Genomic DNA, 23,191 nt, shown 5'->3' on the forward strand with positions numbered 1-23,191 from the left:
TTAGGCGTTACATATATTGAGATTTATAGCACCTCGTATACTCCGGTTGATCAACGTGGCATAAGTTATATAGCTGTTTCTGACATGGGAGAATAGTGCGCTTTCTGCCTTCTAAAAATATCACCACTAGAGAGGTAATAAAAACACAAATCACTCCAGTGCAATAATGCAATGTGACATGTAGTCAGAATTCAACAATTGATGCTTTTTTGGAACAATGCTTCCGGTTTCTGTATTTCACGCTTCACTTGCTTGAAGATAATTGATCACATATCAGTATTGCATTATTACTGCAACGTTCTATGGTGAGAAGTTTGTAAGGAAGCGCATACCGACATGTGACTTCAATGCAATGGAATTAAAATTTGGAGCTTATGAAGATGGTAAAGCTGATATACAGTACTTTTATGTGAATAGGTGTAAAGCTTATCAGTTGGGTTGGTTTATGAAAGGAAAAGAGGCTGTTTACTTAAAGGAGAATTTTATCTGAAAAGAGAAGTTCCATTCAGCCTCTTCCTCTCCCCTCTGTTGCCATTACTGTAAACCCTTTTTTTTATTCCTGGGAGCAGATACTTATTTCTGGCAGATACCCATTCACAATTCGGCCTAGGCAAGCATAGCAGAAGTTCGCCCCCCTTAGCAGGCTACTGGAACATGTCACACTTCCCGGGAGACTGTGGGACCATTCCAAAAGTGTGAATACGCAGTGGGAATCCCAGCCAGCTTCCCACAAGCAAGATGGTGGCACCGGGACCTGAAGATCGATAAAGAACTGGCCTGGGTTTGGCATAGCTGGATGCCTGAGCTGGTGAGGGCGGATCAGTGAACCTCCGCTTGCTCAGTGGGGATCGCTCCATTGATCCCCGCTGAGCCGGTGGATGACAGGGCGGTCCCTGCACACTGTGCAGGGACCGCCCTGTCTTTTCTCCGCTCTCCTCTGTGGGGGGGGGGGTCGGTTGAACAAGGACCGTCTGTCCGTGTTCACCCGATCCGATGACGGATGGAAAAATAGGGTTTTTTCCTCCGTCTGCAGAATCGGAGGAATGCAGAACAGGGCAAGATCGGGTGTCAGGGGATGTTGAACCGCTGATACCCGCGATCTCATAGGGACCAATGTATGTCTCTTTTTCATCCATACACAGATGGATGAAAAAGCGGACATACAGTCCGCCCGTGTGAAAGGGCCCTAAGTGTCTGTATATGTACAGTATTTGTAGCCGCTGATTTTTTTCAGATTTAATATTTTATTTATTTGAAAGGAAGAAAGGCATCATATAGAACATAATATACATATCTATATACTAATCTAGTATACAATTAAGTTAATTTTCTTCCGAAACATAAAACCATGCACTCTACAGTAGGTGAACCCGATTTTGTGTCAATCTCGCTCTCTTTCTCGGCGAGATTGAGCACCTACGAGCCCCATCGCGGGAGCCAGCGCCGAGCTGGCTTGCCGCGATGGAGACAGAGCCGTCATAGAAGCGACGGGAGATCCGACTTGGATTCCCGCCAATTCTACACGTGTGCGGCGTTTGTTATGAATCCTGAGGGGGAAGTCCCCGCCGGATTTTAAATAAAAATCCGGCATGGGTCCCCCCCTCAGGAGCATACCGGGCCCTTAGGTCTGTTATGGGTTGTAAGGAGAGCCCCCCTACGCCGAAAAAAACGGCGTAGGGGGTCCCTCTACGATCCATACCAGACCCGTATCCAAAGCACGCTACCCGGCCAGCCAGGAAGGGAGTGGGGACGAGCGAGCGCCCCCCCCCTCCTGAGCCGTACCAGGCTGCATGCCCTCAACATGGGGGGGTTGGGTGCTCTGGGGCAGGGGGGCGCACTGCGGCCCCCCCACCTCAGAGCACCCTGTCCCCATGTTGATGAGGACAGGGCCCCTTCCCGACAACCCTGGCCGTTGGTTGTCGGGGTATGCGGGCGGGAGGCTTATCGGAATCTGGGAGCCCCCTTTAATAAGGGGGCCCCCAGATACCGGCCCCCCACCCTAAGTGAATGAGTATGGGGTACATCGTACCCCTACCCATTCACCTGCAAGAAAAGTGGTAAAAACACAAATAAACCACACAGTGTATTAAAATATTTTATTAGTCTGCTCCGGAGGCCGCCCCCTGTCTTCTTTATTAGCTCTTTTACCAGGGGGGGCTTCTTCTTTGACGTCTTCGGGTGGGTGGGGGCCGCCGTCTGGTTCTCTTCCACCGCCGGGGGGGGGTGGCTTTTAAAAAAGCCCCCACCCCCCCGGCGGGTTTCCTCCGGCGTCTTCGGCGGGGCTCTTCTTCTTCCGCTATCCCGACGGGTCTTCTCCGCTATCCGGGGGGTCTCGCCGCTCTCCGCTGTTGACTCGTCGCACCCCGGTTCTTCGTCTCGCAGTCCGGTCCCTTCTTCCGTGCTGTACGTCTTCTTCCGCGCTGTGACGTCATGTTCTTCACTTCTCTTCTTCTCCCGATGTTGACTCGCCGGTCCTCCTCGCTGAAATGACGGATGCGCGCCTTGCATCGGACCTATATAGGCCTCACAGTCCCATCATGCTCTGTACCTACCCATGTGATACCTACCCCCGAAGACGCCGGAGGAAACCCGCCGGGGGGGTGGGGGCTTTTTTAAAAGCCACCCCCCCCGGCGGTGGAAGAGAACCAGACGGCGGCCCCCACCCACCCGAAGACGTCAAAGAAGAAGCCCCCCCTGGTAAAAGAGCTAATAAAGAAGACAAAAAAACAAAAGAACAAAAGCTGGACAGCCGCACTCCAAAATTTTCTTTAAAAGAGATGTCTTTATTTTCAACTGTGCATACAGTCACTGCAAGCCCACAAAAATCAGTATGGCCAACGTTTCGCACTGGCGTCAGTGCTTAGTCATGGCTAGCAAGGTTCACACAACAAATGAAATATATACACAAAACATACAATCATGTGATGAAAAGCCCTGCCTACAGCAGGGAGGAATCAATTAAGTTAATCAAGCAGTAAATCAAACGGCACTTTAAACAGCTGAAATATGGGTTAAACCTCCCTCAAGTGTGTCCCTTTGTAAAAAAGGGAGAAAGCGTGAAAAACACATATTGATTTGTGAAAAACCTGTGTATAAATGAAAATCAAAATGAAATGACAATGAAGATAAACAAATATATAAAAATAGAAATACCCATAAAATTACTTATAAAGTTTCTCGAAATCAGACCACAACATATATGTATAGGTATAGTCTCACTTAAAAAATAAGAAATAATTATAATAATAAAATTTTTTTCTCTATTATGTGTATACATGTACATATATATATATATAGAAGCGCTCTGATCCGTGGTCATTTAGTGACTCAAAAATGCATAAGTTATTGGAATAAATTAATTAGTGAAGCCAAAATAGACCTATTTTAGGGAATAAACTGTGAAATAGCAAAATCAAATAATAAATTGATGGGAGAATCGCTACATGAATGGACATTAAGTTAAAGTTCAATAGTGAGTAAGACCTTATAATGAATGAGTCAGTGAAAACAAAATCATATGGATATGATGTGCGTGAACATCATGCAGGTAATGACAACATCTGTTAAGGTGCCTTACCCAATAAATGTGATCGTGATGAACATGGTAACGGTTATTTTACCATTAGGTAGATGATGATCTAGTGCAAAAGTCTGAGGTCAAGTGTGGTAATGTGCAATCGATCTGTCTAAATATTTATCCATTCAGAGGTCTAATACATGAATGTAAGAGTATACATAATAAAGAAGCTGGTTATGCTCTGAAAGAGCAGACCAGCGACCATATACATATAAGTGTTGGGTTTTTTTTTTTTTTTGTTTTTTTTTTATATATATTTTTTTTTTTTATTTATTATCCGGTTAAGGAACTGTGTGAGTGACCTCGCACAAGTAAAGAGTGTGAATAGACATCTCTATACGTTAAAAAGACATAATAGTCGCGAGGGCAAATGTAAATAAGAATACAAGCAAGTATGGATATGATCCTGCATGAAAGTCCGGTGTCAATCATCGATATTAAAAATAAAAATAAAAAGATTATTATACCGAACCGGACAATCAATTGGATTGGAAGTGGGTTTTAGATCTAAGAATTCAATGGTAGTAGGTTGTAGGTTACCTGTAAACCGAAGATTGAGCTCATTGTCATTGAGATAAACTAGCCACTCATCTAGATCTGCAGACTCGTCGGAAATGACGAGGAGCAGATCGTCGATGTAGCGACAGTAGATGACTGTATCTGAACGACGGGGGCTGGTACCCCCAAAGATGCGGGACTTTTCCCACCATCCCATGTACAAATTGGCCAGGGAAGGTGAGAACTTAGCCCCCATGGAAGCCCCGCACCTCTGGAGGTAGAAGACCCCGTCGAACATAAAGAAATTGTGCGTTAACAAATATTTAAGAGCCAAAACAATGAACTCCTGTAAGACTAATGAATAGTGACCCGACTCTTTCAAAAAGTGAGATACTGCCTGTAAACCTAGATCATGCGGGATGCTAGAGTAGAGACTGCATACATCGTAACTCATCCATCTGTAACCATGTTGCCATGAAACCCCCGACAATTTGCACAAAAGATGTTTGGTGTCTCTTAGGTAATCTACCTCTCATAATATATCCCCCCCCACCCCTAGGTTCAATTAGCGCTTCATTATGAAGCATACACATTTCTATACAATCTATGTTACACATCCCATATTCATATGGGTATTGTATTCGTCCCTCATTATACATATACTATATAAAAACCTATTTTAGATATACCTATTCGCAATTTTGCGTTTTTATACCTCTTTAATCTTTGTTTCCTTTTTCTTTATTTTTCCCCTGGGTTTTAGGAGCAGTACGCTATACTGGTTTCATTGTATGGCTGATGAGGTACCATTATAGACAGTTTGACTTATGTCGACCCTTGTCCCTTGTCATATATAACCAGGTGCCACACCATTGCACAGGTTCTCGGGCTTTTTGCGCACTTGTTTATTTATCTGTTTGAATTTCTTTTCTATTCATGTGCTAGCCCCGTTCCTTATAAGATCCAATTGATTGTCCGGTTCGGTATAATAATCTTTTTATTTTTATTTTTAATATCGATGATTGACACCGGACTTTCATGCAGGATCATATCCATACTTGCTTGTATTCTTATTTACATTTGCCCTCGCGACTATTATGTCTTTTTAACGTATAGAGATGTCTATTCACACTCTTTACTTGTGCGAGGTCACTCACACAGTTCCTTAACCGGATAATAAATAAAAAAAAAAAAAAAATATATATAAAAAAAAACAAAAAAAAAACCCAACACTTATATGTATATGGTCGCTGGTCTGCTCTTTCAGAGCATAACCAGCTTCTTTATTATGTATACTCTTACATTCATGTATTAGACCTCTGAATGGATAAATATTTAGACAGATCGATTGCACATTACCACACTTGACCTCAGACTTTTGCACTAGATCATCATCTACCTAATGGTAAAATAACCGTTACCATGTTCATCACGATCACATTTATTGGGTAAGGCACCTTAACAGATGTTGTCATTACCTGCATGATGTTCACGCACATCATATCCATATGATTTTGTTTTCACTGACTCATTCATTATAAGGTCTTACTCACTATTGAACTTTAACTTAATGTCCATTCATGTAGCGATTCTCCCATCAATTTATTATTTGATTTTGCTATTTCACAGTTTATTCCCTAAAATAGGTCTATTTTGGCTTCACTAATTAATTTATTCCAATAACTTATGCATTTTTGAGTCACTAAATGACCACGGATCAGAGCGCTTCTATATATATATATATATGTACATGTATACACATAATAGAGAATTTTTTTATTATTATAATTATTTCTTATTTTTTAAGTGAGACTATACCTATACATATATGTTGTGGTCTGATTTCGAGAAACTTTATAAGTAATTTTATGGGTATTTCTATTTTTATATATTTGTTTATCTTCATTGTCATTTCATTTTGATTTTCATTTATACACAGGTTTTTCACAAATCAATATGTGTTTTTCACGCTTTCTCCCTTTTTTACAAAGGGACACACTTGAGGGAGGTTTAACCCATATTTCAGCTGTTTAAAGTGCCGTTTGATTTACTGCTTGATTAACTTAATTGATTCCTCCCTGCTGTAGGCAGGGCTTTTCATCACATGATTGTATGTTTTGTGTATATATTTCATTTGTAGTGTGAACCTTGCTAGCCATGACTAAGCACTGACGCCAGTGCGAAACGTTGGCCATACTGATTTTTGTGGGCTTGCAGTGACTGTATGCACAGTTGAAAATAAAGACATCTCTTTTAAAGAAAATTTTGGAGTGCGGCTGTCCAGCTTTTGTTCTTTTGTTTTTTTGCTATTACCGCATTGCCAGCACCCTGGTGGTTCAACAACCCCTGATCATCACGAGGCTCACCTGGAGCGGTGAGAATTCTGTCTGTAATAAAGAAGACAGGGGGCGGCCTCCGGAGCAGACTAATAAAATATTTTAATACACTGTGTGGTTTATTTGTGTTTTTACCACTTTTCTTGCAGGTGAATGGGTAGGGGTACGATGTACCCCATACTGATTCACTTAGGGTGGGGGGCCGGTATCTGGGGGCCCCCTTATTAAAGGGGGCTCCCAGATTCCGATAAGCCTCCCGCCCGCATACCCCGACAACCAACGGCCAGGGTTGTCGGGAAGGGGCCCTGTCCTCATCAACATGGGGACAGGGTGCTCTGAGGTGGGGGGGCCGCAGTGCGCCCCCCTGCCCCAGAGCACCCAACCCCCCCATGTTGAGGGCATGCAGCCTGGTACGGCTCAGGAGGGGGGGGGGGCGCTCGCTCGTCCCCACTCCCTTCCTGGCTGGCCGGGTAGCGTGCTTTGGATACGGGTCTGGTATGGATCGTAGGGGGACCCCCTACGCCGGTTTTTTCGGCGTAGGGGGGCTCTCCTTAAAACCCATAACAGACCTAAGGGCCCGGTATGCTCCTGAGGGGGGGGCCCATGCCGGATTTTTATTTAAAATCCGGCGGGGACTTCCCCCTCAGGATTCATAACAAACGCCGCACACGTGTAGAATTGGCGGGAATCCAAGTCGGATCTCCCGTCGCTTCTATGACGCGCTTGCTGGGATGTGCTGTCACTATTCCAGTGAGTGCAAGATGTCGGCGAGATCTCGGCACCATGTCGCCGAGTATTAGCGCGACGCTGTCGTGCTAAAAGCACAATATCACAAACACCTACTGTAGATACAACAAAATCAAACTATCTCATTTTATTCTCTCAGGTACATCAAAAGCAGAGGTTGCCCCCTACCCAGAGCCAGGGTATATCTCAGGCTCCACCCTAGGGGGACCTCTCTATATATTCATAAAGTGTCAAACACTCTCTTAGAGCCAGTTCACACAGGGGCGACTCGTCAGGCAACTCAGCCGCCTGACAAGTCGTGCTCCGCTCTGTTAAATGGAACCGTTTTAATAGGAGCGACTCAAGTCGCTCCGACTTAGAAAAAGGTTCTTTTTACGACTTTGGGGGCGACTTGCATTGCCTTCAATACAGAAGTCATTTTGCAAGTCGCCTCTAAAGTCGTCTTGAGTTCGCTTTGCCTAGTCGCGCCCAAAGACGTGCCGCCCCTGTGTGAACCTGGTCTCACCTCTATATTTATAAACAAAACAAAACCAAATAAGTCAAAACAAATAAAAAAACTTAGATTTTTTTTAAACCTAGCCGAAGCTGCTCTTCAAAGTGGATGTACTGTAGTAAGGTGAACCTGTGTATACTTTGAATACCCAATCGCGTGCAAAGAAAATTAAGAAAACATTATTGTTGGCACAAATTTGGTTGATTGAAGTGGACAAAGCTTCACCTTATTTACTTTGTTATTTGTAATCAGTGGATGGCAAGTGCAATGCAAGGCTCCTGCAGACTCTTCTTTCAGCTCCCTGTTCATACAGTGCTACGGGCTCTCAGTTAGAGAGCTGGAGGACGTGTCAATGAACCACAAGTGAGGTAATTACTGCACTTATGTCCCCTTGAGAACTACAAGTCTGTCTGCCACAGTGGATTTGTAGTTTATTATCTGTGAAAGAATGAGGTAGCTGTGCGGGTGAGCTCCATGCAACTGCACCGATTTCAAAAGTGACAGCTGCTGTGGGGAGAAGAACTCCCACATACGATCATGCAGCTTTTCTCATCCCAGATGAAATGAACATTTTAGGCAAGGAGAAACAAACAGTGTTGATAACTGTATGTAGCTATGAGGCTTTCGGTGCCCTTCTCTTTCTTTTATTGTGTAATAAATGTATGTAACTGTTTTTCCAGATTTTTGTTTTTATTCTGATCAGCCAATCTTGTGAGCACAGATCTGGTAATGTCTCACTGCCTGTGATTAGCCATGGGCAGTGTCGGCTTCTTGGCGGGATCGGGCATGTAGGATTTCAAACACGCTTGAGCCCATCTCTACCCACCAGAACACTCCGATCAGGGCTCTCAGTCAATGGCTTCTGGATTTCCAGCATTATCAGGTGGGTTTCTGTCAGACTAGCTGACATACACACGGGCCAAATGTCGGACAGTTTTTATAGAATCTGCCGATGTCTCCTGACATTCGTCCCGTGTGTCCTAGGCATTAGACTTAAAAATATATGCTAACTGTGCTCACCACAAGCAATCTGTGGATTAAATCTACCCACTTGTGTTCTATACAATACTGGTATTATATAACCTGTTTATAACTTCAATGTATAGTTTTTTTACTTTATAACATCTCATTTGCAAGTTTGTGTTGTTTGTTGCTTATATTCCAAGCAAAAAATGTCTTTAACCGCTTCAGCCCTGGACCATTTCCCTGGCCAAAGACCAGGCCACTTTTTGCGATTCGGCACTGCGTCGCTTTAACCGACAATTGTGCAGTCGTGGGACGTGGCTCCCAAACAAAATAGAGCTTTCTTTTGGTGGTATTTGATCACCTCTGCGGTTTTTATTTTTTGCGCTATAAACAAAAATAGAGCGACAATTTTAAAAAATATTCTATATTTTTTACTTTTTGCTATAATAAATATCGCCCCCCAAAAAATTATATATATATATATATATATATATATATATATATATATATATATATATATATATATATATATATATAAATCGACAGTTTAGGCCGCTGCAAATTCTTCTACATATTTTTGGTAAAAAAAAAAAAAATCGCAATAAGCGTTTATTGGTTGGTTTGTGCAAAAGTTATAGTATCTACAAAATAGGGAATAGTTTTATGGCATTTTTAGTAATATTTTTTTTTTACTAGTAAATGCGATTTTTATTGTGACTGCAACTTTATGGCGGACACATCGGACACTCTTTGGGACCATAGTAATTTTTACAGCGATCAGAGCTATAAAATGCACTGATAACTGTAAAAATTACGCTGGCAGTGTAGGAGTTAACCACTAGGTGGCACTGAAGGGGTTAAGTCAGTACTAGGGGGCGATTCTTACTGTTGGGGGGCGTGGCTACGAGTGACACATCACTGATGACTGTTCCCGATCACGGGGGAACAGCCATTAGTGACATGTCAGTAGGCAAAATAAGGGAATGCCTTGTTTTGGGCCGCCTGGAAACATTGAGTTCCCGGGACCCGAGAGCACACTCGCGAGGCACGCGGCACCTTTAAAGGGACATATTGGTACGCCCATTTGCCTGCCTGTGCCATTGTGTCAACGTACATCTGCGTGCGGCAGTGGGCAAGTGGTTAAAAAATATGGTTGGTGTTCAGGATGTTTACTTAGCAAAGTGTAAAATTCACTCTGCAAAGTGAAAGTTACCTTAGCTTCGTAAATAAAGTGCAGCAGTGATCCATTTAAATACTCAGTCATCTGCTAGGTGCGATAAAAACCCTGTTTTAGTTTTTACATTTTACTTGCACATGATAGGATATGCTTTGCAAAAATAATTTTCACTGCAAGTATTATAAACTTTGGGATATACAGGCTTATCATAAAATGTCCTGCTATATACCCAAGGTTTAAATACACTTACTGTACATACGACCTCTGATTCCTCTTGTATTGAAACTATTGGTGCTATATAAATCATGTATATCCATAATAATAACCTAACAGAGAAGTGCAGAATAATAAAAAAAAAAAGCATACTCACCTATGTGGATGCATCACATGGATGCAGCTGTTTACTACCAACTATAAGACAGAGAATTAAGCGATCACATAACTGCTCATCACTTGGCCTTCACTGAGCAAAGATTGGTGACTATCAGTAACTGCTCTGCCCCTCCAGACCTCACTGGAACGCTAGGTTGGAGGGGCGGGAGCAGCTGGCTCAGGCTCTCAGCAATATGCTGAGGGGCTGAGTCAGTTGCCGGGCAGGCATCTGGGTGTATCCCAACATTATTGTTCAGATCCCTGCAGAACTTGGACAGGCTCTGTGATGTCATCTGACAATGGGCTTTAGCACACTGTGGGCTGAACCTGGATCACAATGGAAACAGAACTAAGGTCCCTTTCACACTGAGGCGTATTTCAGGCGTTTTAGCACTAAAAATAGCGCATAAATAACGCCTGAAATAATCCTGCCCCAGCATTCCCAATGTGAAAGCCCGAGGGCTTTCACACTGAGGCAATGCACTGGCGGGAGGGGAAAAAAAAATCTCCTGCAAGCAGCATCTTAGGAGCGGTATAGGAGCGGGGTGTTTACTGCTCCTATACCGCTCCTTCCCACTGAAATCAATGGGAAACCGCGGTAATACCACCTGCAGAGGCGCATTGCCGGCGGCATTAACCTTTTTTCGGCCGCTAGCGGGGGTTAAAACCGCACCGCTAGCGGCCGACTATCGCAGTAAATACGACGGTATAGCGGCACTAAAAGTCGCGTCGCTCTACCGCCACCGCACCACCTCTGCCTAGTGTGAAAGAGGACTAAGTGTACTCCTGTGACCCAGAAGAGAAGTATGGCCGAAAAAGCTTTAGCCATACTTCTCTTTTAATGGGCTGGCATTTTATATGGGCGTAATGTTTATTCATTCACCTATTGCGTTTTGGATTTTTTTAATTTATTGTGGATTATACACTAAGAGCCGGTTCACACAGGGGCAACTCGTCAGGCGACTATAGTCGCCTGACAAGTCGCGCTCCGCTCTGTACTATGGAACCGTTCTAATAAGAGCGACTCAAGTCGCTCCGACTTAGAAAAAGGTTCCTGTACTACTTTGGGACGACTTCAGGGCGACTTGCATTGCCTTCAATACAGAAGTCATTTTGCAAGTCGCCTCTGAAGTCGTGGGCAGATCGCCTTGCTGAGTCGCTTGGCAAGTCGTGCTGCCCCCAAGGTGAACCGGCTCTTTGTGGTGTTTTTTTTTAAAGTTTATTTTCCTTAGTAGATAATGGCTCATTTTTAAATTGCTGCCTCGTTCCATCTTCACAAATCAAAGGACAACACTTGAAATGCCCCATACTGGCATTTTAAGTTTTATACAGTGCAATGTAAAGCCTGCAATTCCCTTATTTCAGATACGAAGAGCAATGCTTTAAAAATGCTCTTTCACAACTCTCATGCAGCAGCACTAAAAAGATAAGAAGCGCATTAGCCAAGCAGTTTTAGAATCAATGGGATTTTTTAAAGGCAAACAGGTTGTTCACTTTGCAAGGGAATTTTTCCCAGAGCTTAGTGAATGAGGTGAAGGCATTTCATCATCCAATCATATGCAAGACAAAAATGCTCTTTTTTTTCCTTGCACGTGATCAGATCAGTCTTTACAAAGTGAAACTTCACTACATTCACTAAGTTCTGGAGCAAACTCACTTGCAAAGTGCAACTTTCCTTGCAACAGCCTTTTTGCCTTTGGTACATCAACTCCATTGGATGTTTTTCTTTTTTTAATAAATAAAATAAAAAAGCAGCAGTACAGATGTGTTTTAAAAGCAGGTCTCTAAGGCCCCGTACACACGGTCGGACCGAACCCATGAGAATGACCCGAAGTTCATTTTCATCGGACCAAACCGACCGTGTGTATAGGCCATCGGTCTGGTTTCCTTCGGTCCAAAATTTCTAAACATGCTTCAAAACCGAACCGATGGACCGCTGCCCCATCGGACCAAACCGATGGTTAGTACAGAAAAGCATCGGTTCAAAACACGCGCATGCTCAGAATCAAGTCGACGCATGCTTGGAAGCATTGAACTTCGTTTTATTCAGCACGTCGTGTGTTTGACGTCACCGCGTTCTGACCCGATCGGATTTTGGACTGACGGTGTGTACACATATCAGGCCGTACGGCCACTTCAGAGGTGAACTGATGAAAATGGACCGACGTGCCAGTCTCATCGGTTTGGTCCGACCGTGTGTACAAGGCCTAATGGGTGTCACTTGTCTAGCAGTACAGTGTGTCGAAGGTGTTTACATCACACGATTGGCTCAACAGAGTTGAAGCTCATTTGACAGCTAAAACAACAAAGATGTATGCATTTTGTATATTTTGCCTATTGCCTGGGGTGCAGCTTTAACATTAGATGTGATTGAAATGGATCCTCAAATTAATAGGCTCCAACTGCTCCCGGATATGATTTAAAGAGACACTGAGCCCCTGCTCACATTGATTGCGGCTTTGAAATAGTGAAACCTTATCTGAAATCGCATGATTTCCAAGCTGCATCTCTGTGCGACTTCGAGTGCGACTTTTAAGACATCTGTGCGGTTTTTCTTGCCGGAAATCGCCAAACGCAGTGCATGTACTACTTTTTGAAATCGGTGGGGCAGAGCAAAGTTGGCGTTGCACTAATTTAAACAGTGCTATAGCCGGAAATAGGATGCGACTTAACATGCAATTTTACCTGTTAAATTGCATGACAAGTTGCTCCAATATGAACAGGGCTGAGGGGAATTTATCATAACTTGAGCAGATAGAATGTGGAGCAGCGGTGCATGGCAACCCATCAGCGTATGTCTTCTATTTTCTGAACAAGCTGAAGATAAAAGCAGATGGGTTGTCACGCATCGCTGCTCCAGATCTGTCCACTCTAGTTTTGATAAAATCCTTACACTGTTGTTGGGCAGAAAAAAAAAAAAAATTGCATTAAGAATATTATTCTTCCCTTTGACACATTTTCACTAAGTTGAAGCACTAGAGCATGTGTCTTCAAACTACGGCCCTCCAGTTGTTCAGGAACTACAATGCCCATCATGCCTAGTCATGTCTGTGAATGTCAGAGTTTTACAATGCCCCAACAGCTGGAGGGCCGTAGTTTGAGGATCCCTGCCCTAGAGCCTTTGTCAGAATCTTTAGCATGAGAATGTTGGCGGACACATGCACTGGTTCCATCCACTGACTAATACCAGACAGGAGAATCTCAGATGAATTGTATAATTGCTTGATCTCATGCCTGCTTTTACAATACGTATATTCTTATACCTGTCTTTTATCAATTACAGGCACTTTTCTGTCGTGTGTTTAACCACCTACCCCTGAAGAAGAGAACAATTATTGCCAGACTCAAAACACGTTGGGTTATCTCTGTTGTCTCGGAAGACAGTATCATGATAAGAGTACAGCTAACAGTGCAAAACAACGTTTAAAATGTATCAAAAGTACTATAACACAACACACACATTTAATTCTTACTATATGGGGAGAACAAACAAATATTTCAGAAATAAATTCTATACTGAGTGTCTTCTAGTCTTTATGTACTTACCTACTCTTGGATAGGAAGTGTTGTGGATACCTTTCAGGCTAGGGCATCCTGTTTTCAAACAAGTCCGCTTATATCCACCTTCCTCTATAATTGTCTCTCCACCACAGGTCGGGCAGAATATGTATCGACTGTGCCAGGCAAGCACCGATCGTGCCTGTGCTAGAATCCCTAGAAAACAGAAATATAACAGCAATAAAATATATATTATGAATTTAAAATGAACCCGGCCTTCCATTTTTAACTGTTATGCCGCGTACACACGATCATTTTTCGGCATTAAAAAAACGACGTGTTTAAAAAATGTCATTTAAAATGATCATGTGTGGGCTTCACATCATTTTTCAGGTTCAGAAAAACGACAAAAAAAAAAAATTCGAACATAATGCATTTTTTAACAACGTTTTAAACAATGTCATTTTTCGGGTTAAAAAAAATGATTGTGTGTGGGCTAAAACGACGTTAAAAACCCGCGCATGCTCAGAAGCAAGTTATGAGACGGGAGCGCTCGCTCTGGTAAAACTACAATTCGTAATGGAGTAAGCACATTCATCAGACAGTAACAGACAGAAAAGCGCGAATCGTCTTTTACCAACAGGAAATCAGCTAAAGCAGCCCAAAGGGTGGCGTCATCCACATGGAACTTCCCCTTTATAGTGTTGTCGTACGTGTTTGTACGTCACCACGCTTTGCTAGAGCATTTTTTAAAAACTATCGTGTGTGGGCAATGTCGTTTTAATGATGAAGTTGGAAAAAACAAAGTTTTTTCTACATGCCGAAAAATGTCGTTTTTTTAATGCTGAAAAATGATCGTGTGTACGCGGCATTAGACGTAAAGGCCTGCCTAAGCTTGAACAGCCCATGAATAGACCCTATCTGATATAGATTCCTTTTTTGGTGAAGTGAGACTTTCACTGACTCCGGCTACTCCACCGTCAAATAAGACTGCCTCAGTTCCCAGTAAGGACACACTCATTGGACAGCAAAGTGACAGTTGGTGGTGCTTAGCCATGAAGTGAGACCCCCACTAACAAAGTGAATCTAAATGAGAGAGGGGCACAGAAGAGTCTTTCTGTTAGGGCTGGGGAAAAAAAATCGATTTGAATCTTGAATCGAGTTGCAAGGTCAAATCGATTCAGATTTTCAGAAAATCTATTTTTTAGATTTTTTTTGACACTGCGCCGATCCTGAGGAGCTGCAGGCAGGAGTTTTTAAGCGGGGCCGCGGCTTCAGGCTAGTCCGCGAGGCCGGACGCCGCGACTAGGCCAAAGCTGCGACCTCGCCTAAAGACTCCTGCCCGCAGCTCCCCAGGACCGGCGCTGACACCTTGCCGGTCCTGAGGAGCTGCTGGCAGCAGTTTTTAGGCGAAGCCGCGGCCTTGCCTAAAAACTCCTGCCCGCAGCTCCTCAGGACTGGCACAGTGTCCATCAAAAAAAAAAAAAAAAAAAACTTGATTAGAATCGTGAATCAAGTTTTTTTTTTTAAATCACAGATTTTTTGGGGGGAGAAAATCGCCCAGCTCTACTTTCTGTGATGTCTGATCCTAGGTAGGGCTCTTACTTTTACCATTACAACTACCATTTAGTCTTTGGTGAACTTTAACCACTTCCTTACCAGGCCATAGTCAAACGACGTTCTTAGTAGGAAGTAGAACACTGGGGTTATGGCTGCAGCAATATGCCCTAATCCCAGGATTGTTTTTTGCAGCTTAGCCACTCGATCATTTTTAGAAGTGGTGGGAGGGGTCTTTATATTGGGAAATATAAAAGGAGAAAGCAGCAAAAAAAAAAAAACACAACAAAACAAAACAGCTTTGGGGGTTAGAGGCTATACCTCCAGTCCGAGAACAAGAAGAAAAAAAAATCCTCTTTTTTTATATTCTAAATTTTCTCTACGTCCCAAAGGAGACAGGAAAAGCCTAATTGGAGGAAAAAAGGCGAAAGCCAAAAAATAGAAGAAAAAAAGAAAGAGAAATAGAAGAATCCTCCTCCAAGGGTACACCTATAGTAACAAAAATGTCCTATATCCGTGTAGTTAGGGCATAACGGCAAGCAAGAACATTCATTTGCATAAAATGTATAATTCTTAACCAAAATATCAGTTTTACACATATGCATCTTAGGAGAGTGGGGGAAAAAAATAAAGAAGGAGAGTACCACAAGATGTGTTGTGAAGATCTATAGGCATGTATAGATAGATACCAACAGGGCCGCCATCAGGGGGGTACCGGCAGTACACCTGTAAGGGGCCCGGAGGTCCCCAGGGGCCCGGATGACAACCCCCATTTTTTTTTGTGTAAGGGCCCGGAGGTCCCCAGGATCCTGCATGGCAACCACCCTTTTTTAAATTTTTATAAAACATTTTTTTTTATATTTTTTTGTTTTGTTTTGTTTTTATTAAAGGGCCCAGAGGTCCCCAGGGCCCCGGATGGCAACCCCCCCTTTTTTTATACAGTTTTTATTTTTTAATATATTTTTATTTATTTATTTTTTATTAAAGGGCCCGGAGGTCCCCAGGGCCCCAAATGGCTACCCCCCTTTTTTTTTGTAAGGGTCCCAGAGGTCCCCAGGGCCACCCCCCCCCCAATTCGTGGCACCCCCTGCTTCTCAATTCACGCCCCCCGCGGCGGCACCCCGGCCCATGCCTAAAGCTGTGTAAGGGGCCCCATAATTCCCGGACACCAAAGAAGAAACCTTGAAGCGTTTCACACATAAGGAAGCTGGAAGACAGTTTTTGCTCTCAAGCAGTTTATAGGACTACTATCAGACTTTAAGTGACCATTGATCCCCAAATCTCAAACTGAAGATTCTTAGGTCCCTTTCACACTTGTGCGACTTTTCCTGCGACTTGGGACTGGCATAACCCATGATATCCAATGAGTACCATTTATATCTGTGCGACCTCAAGTCACAGCAATTTCAAAGTAGTCCCTGTACTACTTTGGTCTGACTTTGATGCAACTTGAGGTTCGTAGACCTCAACATTACACAGGCATCGCTTCAAGTTGCATGAAAATCGTGGCAAAATTACGTGACTTAGGCCCCTTTCAGACGTACGGACGAACGGTCTGTGTATTACAAGTCCGTTTACGGACTTGTAATGGATCCCTATGGAATCACGGCCGCAACCATCCGCGTCCGCAAAGATCCGCTTTTGCGAACGGAAGAAAACCCTATTTTTTTTCCGTCTGGCGGAACGGATCGGATGAATACGGACACACGGTCCGTATTCATCCGATTCCCCATAGGGGAGAGCGGAGGAGAGACAGGGCGGTCTCTGCACTGTGCGGGGACCGCCCTGTCCCCCGACAGCTCAGCGGGGATTACGGAGGAATCCCCGCTGAGCCAAACGGGCTAACGGAGCGGATCAATTACGGATCCGCTCCGTGTGAAAGAGCCCTTATAGCTCACACAAATGTAAAAGGGGCCTAACTCAGTAGTACAGCAAACAAATTGCTTGTGAGTGAAACTGCATAAATATAATAATTGAATCGGAATCTTCAGATTCTTGTGTAAGCAGAGTCATGACAGGTTCTCTTCTTGCTAACCATGTAAAGATGTTGTACACGAACACCTTGTTAGTCAGTAAAGTAATAAAAGATACATTTCACAGCAGAGAAATTGGGCTACTGGGGAATAACTGTCATGCTGGTCGAGTAAATCAGACATCTATCCGGGCTCTAAAAAAAATATTTATTTTCTTTGAATATGACAGGTTGTTTAAAACAAGGACAAATTTGCTGGGTCAGTATAAAGAAAATACTGCTTTTTACAAAATGATCCCCAATAATCTGATACCAAGGAAAACAAATCCACCTAAATTGGCTATATGCATGTTTCATACATATCTCTAAATATGAAGTGTATGTGTAGCTAAAACCTCTATGTTTTCGTTTTGGAGATAGGAGAGAGTACAGAGGCCTTAAAGGGGTGGTTCACCCTAAAAACTACTTTTTTTTATTACACTGGCCCCCCAAATTACAATACGATTAAGGCTATTATTTTTTTTTTTTATGCTGTACATACCTTTGTACAGCATATTCACCCGTGGCTTCCGGCTTGCGAGTCCCGCGGGAGTGGGCGTTCCTAACATGTCTGTGATTGACGTTTTGACCAAACACGAGCTCCCCCCCTTCGCGTAAGCCGCGTCACGATTGGCGAAAGGAGCCGAACGGCGATGTGCATGCGCAGTATAGCGCCGACTCGCCGTTCGGCCCCTTTCGCCAACCGTGACGCGGCTTACGCGACGGGGGGAGCTCGTTTTTGGTCAAAACGTCAATCACAGACATGTTAGGAACGCCCACTCCCGCGGGACTCGCAAACCGGAAGCCACGGGTGAATATGCTGTACAAAGGTATGTACAGCATCAAAAAAAAAAAAAAAATAGCCTTAATCGTATTGTAATGTGGGGGGCCAGTGTAATAAAAAAAAGTAGTTTTTAGGGTGAACCACCTCTTTAAAACCCCGGTCAGTTCATTTTTGCTGTCTGCGTACCTCTGGGAAAACTTTCCCTTCACTTCCTGTCCCATAGATGCAAAAGAAAATTGGTGAAAACAAGAATTTCGTTAGCGTTCACTAAAACAGTTGTTTCCATTGGAAAATGTTCCCTTGTTGTTTGTTTTTGGTGACAGTTCTAAAATGTTGGCTTTCCCCTCACTTAGGCCCCTTTCACACTGGGGCAAGAGATGCGCTGACGGTATAGCGGCGCTATTTTTAGCGTTGTTATACCGTCGGAATTGCGGCGGTATTCGGCCGCTAGCGGTGCGGTTTTCACCCCCGCTAGCGGCCGAAAAAGGGTTAATACCGCCCACAATGCGCCTCTGCTGAGGGACATTGCCGAAGGTATTACCGCGGTGTCCCATTGTTTTCAATGGGAAGGAGCGGTAAACACACCACTCCTTCACCGCTCCAAAGATGCGGCTAGCAGGACTTTTGGAGCAGTCTTGCTAGCGCACCGCTTCAGTGTGAAAGCCTTTGGGCTTTTACACTGAAGACTGCAGGGCAGGAGTTTTTCAGGCGGTATTTAGGCGCTATTTTTAGCGCTAAACTGCTGGAAAAACGCCTTGGTGGGAAAGGGACATTATTTACAGTGTCAATGATCACCAATAGAAATAAAAGAGGGACACAGACGATAATAAAATCTTGGCAGAGGATCTAACCCTTCACTATTCTATAAAAAAAAAAGAAAAAAAGAAAAAAGCCTTGTGTCGATATACAATTTATAAAACATTAGTTGGACACAGGATGCACACATTTTTAGCTAGATTCACAAAGACCGCCCTGACTTTGCGGCGGCATAGTGTATCGTGTTTACACTATGCCGCCGTAAGTTAGCGAGGCAAGTACATGATTCACAAAGTACTTGCCTGCTAAGTTACGGCAGCGTAGCGTAAATTGGGCGGGCGTAAGCACAGCTAATTCAAATTCGGCTGAGGAGGCGTGTTTTATGGTAATGGGGGGTGACCTGACGTGATTGACGTATTTTACGAACAGCGCATGCGCCGTCCATGTACATATCCCAGTGTGCATTGTGGCAAAGTACGCTGCACGGTCGTATTGGTTTCAACGTGGACGTAAATTACGTCCAGCCCTATTCACGGACGACTTATGCAAACGACGTAAATTTTTCAAATTTCGACGCGGGAACGACGGCCATACTTAACATTACTATTCCAGCTATTTGATGGAATAACTTTAGGCCTGAAAGTGTGTTACGTAAACGGCGTATCTTTACTGTGTCGGGCAAGCGTACGTTCGTGAATCGGCGTATCTACTCATTTACATATTCTAGGCCGACCGCAATGGAAGCGCCACCTAGCGGTCAGCCTAAAAAGTACACTTTAGGATACGACAGTGTAAGACACTTACGCTGCTCGCATCTGAGTCTAATTTAAGCGTATCTGGTTACCAGAATACGCTTAAATTTGCGTCGGCGCAGATTCAGACTTAGGCTGGCGTATCTACTGATACGCCAGCCTAAGTCTTTCTGAATCCACCTATTTGGCTGTAATAGAATAATTTCTATGATACCTAGCTCCATCTAGTGTCCAAAATGTGGTACATTTTCTCATTGAGCAATTTTAAAAACAATACTTTATTTTGGCCACTAGTTGGAGCTGATAATCAGAAGAATGCATCTATTACAGAAATTACAGCCAACATGTGTACAGCTTGCACAAATATGTGTGCCATTGGTCCAATGAATGTTTTATAATTAGAACTCCCTTTTAAGTTGTATATGTTCCATAAATTAGGAGTCCTGGATGAACAGTATATACATTTTCCATTGTTTCCAACATGCCCACCCTCTCTCGGTCCAATGCAGCCACCCGACTCTTGTTATTCCTATGAACATGCCCTCCCCTTTACTCTTCTTATGTGCTTTTCATGAAATGGGCAAATTTTATTGGACAGCTAAAATACACAAGTTTACAAAATTGAAAGATGAAGGAAGTTAAAACACTGACCGCTAGGCATGTCATCTCACCTGCTTCTGTACTGGTCAGCTGCAACAAGGCAGGCATTGGGGGTTGGAGGAAGTAGCAGCCTTCATACTTCCATTCAAACTGTTCTGCAGAAATATTTTGCATATTAAGAGCAAACCAGGCAAGCAGCCCATCGTCCTCTTCTGTCCCAGGCTCCTTGCCTTCTATAGAGCATGGATTATTGACTTGTTTATCTACACCAAGAAAAATTAATGAGCCCTCATCGGGCTTTGACAGGTATTCTTTCACATCTTCGTACTGTAGTCTGCAGAGCTTGATTTCCGACTCCTGTACACTATCCTTGGCCCCAATTAAATATACCAGAGGACTCAAGTCAGAGAAAATAAGGTAGATGGAACTGACGTGTGTCTGTTTGGATTTTAACCAGTTGCTGTCTGTGCGTTTGTCACTTCTTCGGTCCAAAAATGTATTGCTAAAATAATTTTCATGTTCTTCTTTGGTATTTTGTAAAAAGTTAGGCTTTGGGCCACCTTTAGAGTTTGTAAGCAAATCAACAATGTGCTTGTGACCCCAAAATTTGGCAATGTCCAATGCAGTCTGCCTGGATTTGTTCACTAATGTTCTGTCACATCTAAAGATAAATATAAAAAGGTGTTAAAACTTACTACTGAAAAGGCTGTATATTACACACAAAAACGCTCATACCCTAGCAGCACATACTTACCTTCCCTTCACTCCTCCATTGCTACAGTATTTCCAAGTATGAAGGAGCGTGTGATTCCCCTTTCACTCATGTGAAAGTGATAGAAAAAAAGTTACCGCTCCAGGTGGATTGTGTTAGGATGATCAGTATGGTCTCAGGACATCAAGGGTGCTGGCAATGCACAAATGGAAAAAGAAAATATGGACAGCCGCACTCCAAAAAACCTTGATAGTTGTCTTTATTTAAAAACGGAAAAATACACTACAAGTCAAAGCACACTACATGGGAGTAAAATGACTGACGCGTTTGGCACTATAAATTAGTGCTTAATCATAGCTTTAAGATTAACCACTAATTTATAGTGCGAAACGCGTTAGCTGTTTTACTCCCATGTAGTGTGCTGTGACTTGTAGTGCATTTTTCCTTTTTTTAAAAAGACAACCATCAAGGTTTTTTGGAGTGTGGCTGTCCATATTTTCTTTTTCCATTTTTTTTCCATGTGAAAGTGATAGTGCTTGGTGATGAGGGTGGGGAGAGTCTTCAGCCTTGTGTAGGCTTAGACTACGTAGACTAAAGCTTCGTACACATGACCGGTTTCCCCGGCAGAAAAACTGCCAGGAAAGCTTTTGGCCGGGAATCCCGGCCGTGTGTATGTTCCCTAGCAGTTTTCCCATTAGGAAAACATACGGGAATCCTGACGGGAAAATAGAGAACCCTGCTCTCTATTTGTTGAGTGTTTCCTGCCGAGAAAAACAGCTGTCTGTATGCGGTGAAAAAACGTGCATGCTCGATAACACTTCGACGCATGCGCGGTAGCATACAAGGTTAGTGTGGGGTGTAGCAAGATGGCGACGACGGCATCGAATGTGATGAAATTCCGGCTCGTCGATGACGTCACCGCGTTCTTGCCATTCAAAAGAACGGCGGTTGTTTTGAGTGGCCATCTGTATACACGGCTTTGCAAGGCAAGCTTGCCAGGAATCCCGTCAGGAAAACCAAATTTTGGGGTTCCCAGCCATGTGTACAGGGCTTTACATGGGATTTTCTTTCTTGGCTCGCAATGGCTGAATGGAGCAATAAGTGAGTGGAGCAAAGGCGACTATATACTGCTGGCAATGGGGACAATAAACGTGCTCACTTACCCTACATGCACAATGAACAGATTTGCTGTAAAGCCTATTACACACCAAAAGTAAATTTTTTGTTTTATCCAGCGGAATGTACTGTATTTGCTGGCGTATAAGACTACCTTTTACACTTAAAAAAACTGTCCAAAAAGCAGGGGTCGTCTTATACGCCGGGTCAGCTGCTCGGATGCCTGCTGGATGTGCGGTAATACTGTATGTAGCTTCGGCTACATACAGTATATACCGCTTAGCCAATCCCGGTGAGCGATGTATTCAAATGAACACAGAGCCTGCTCGGATTGGAGTAACAACCTCTGCCAATCCGAGCAGGCTACATACAGTAGCCTGTTCGAATTGGCTTTGAGAGTCAGAGAGGCGTGGGCTGATGATGTTGCAGCCTCTGCCAATCCAAGCAGGCTTTGTATTCATTAATAGAATGATTGGCTCCAGCTCCAGCAAGAAGGAAGAAGATTATGGCTCCAGAAGGAAGAAATATGAAGCGTCGGAAGCCTCGGAAGGGGGGGTCGTCTTATACAGTGAGTAGTCAAAAAAACGTAAAAAAAATGTAAAATTAGGGGGGTCGTCTTATAGGCCTGGTCGCCTTATACACCGGCAAATACGGTACGAGAAAAAACTGAAGCGCTCAGGAGGAGCTGCTGTATTAACTACCCTATGTTAGTACAGCAATCTTCCCCGCTGAGCCATTGTGTTCTCAAATGTCGGCCAGTTTATATTGAACCAGCCGATGCCACCTGATATTTGGCCTGTGTGTACAGCCCCTTCCTGGGATTCTGGGGTTAAAAATAAAATTAAGCTTTCGTTATGCCAACCAATTTGATTCTTTCTTTTCTAGTTATCCTTATGTGTTAGGACTGTTGAATTCATAAAAAGGCAGAATGTCAATCTATGTATTTTATTAAAGCGGAGTTCCACACTGAAAAAAATCTTTCCACCAAAAATCGAAAAAAATAATAAAATGAAAAAAAAAAAAAAAAAATGTTTTACTTACCCTAAATAGCTGTTGCTATGCGGAAGTCCCAAATCTGCCTCTTCATCCTCCGCGGTGGATTCTCTTCCTCCTCCCACACTCGGTTTCTTCTTGTGAATGGGGCGCACTGCATTCTGGGAACTGTGTGTATCCCAGAAAGCAGCCGGCCCATTCACAAAGCGCCGCGCTGCTCGCACATGCGCAGACTTCCTTAAATAG

The 23,191-nt window shown here is 43.5% G+C and overlaps 1 protein-coding gene across 1 annotated transcript in view; it reads right to left on the reverse strand.

Annotated features, from left to right (window-relative positions):
• Positions 1-23,191, reverse strand: part of NUDT12 (nudix hydrolase 12) — a 46,009-nt gene that overhangs the window by 12,241 nt on the left and 10,577 nt on the right. The window contains exons 3-4 of the mRNA XM_040343049.1: positions 20,196-20,785; positions 13,713-13,880 (exon numbers count right to left, since the gene is read on the reverse strand). Of these exons, the coding sequence (XP_040198983.1) occupies positions 13,713-13,880; positions 20,196-20,785 (758 nt within the window). The remainder of the gene's footprint in view (positions 1-13,712; positions 13,881-20,195; positions 20,786-23,191) is intronic.

Source organism: Rana temporaria, chromosome 1 (assembly GCF_905171775.1).
Source record: "Rana temporaria chromosome 1, aRanTem1.1, whole genome shotgun sequence".
Taxonomy (NCBI): domain Eukaryota; kingdom Metazoa; phylum Chordata; class Amphibia; order Anura; family Ranidae; genus Rana; species Rana temporaria.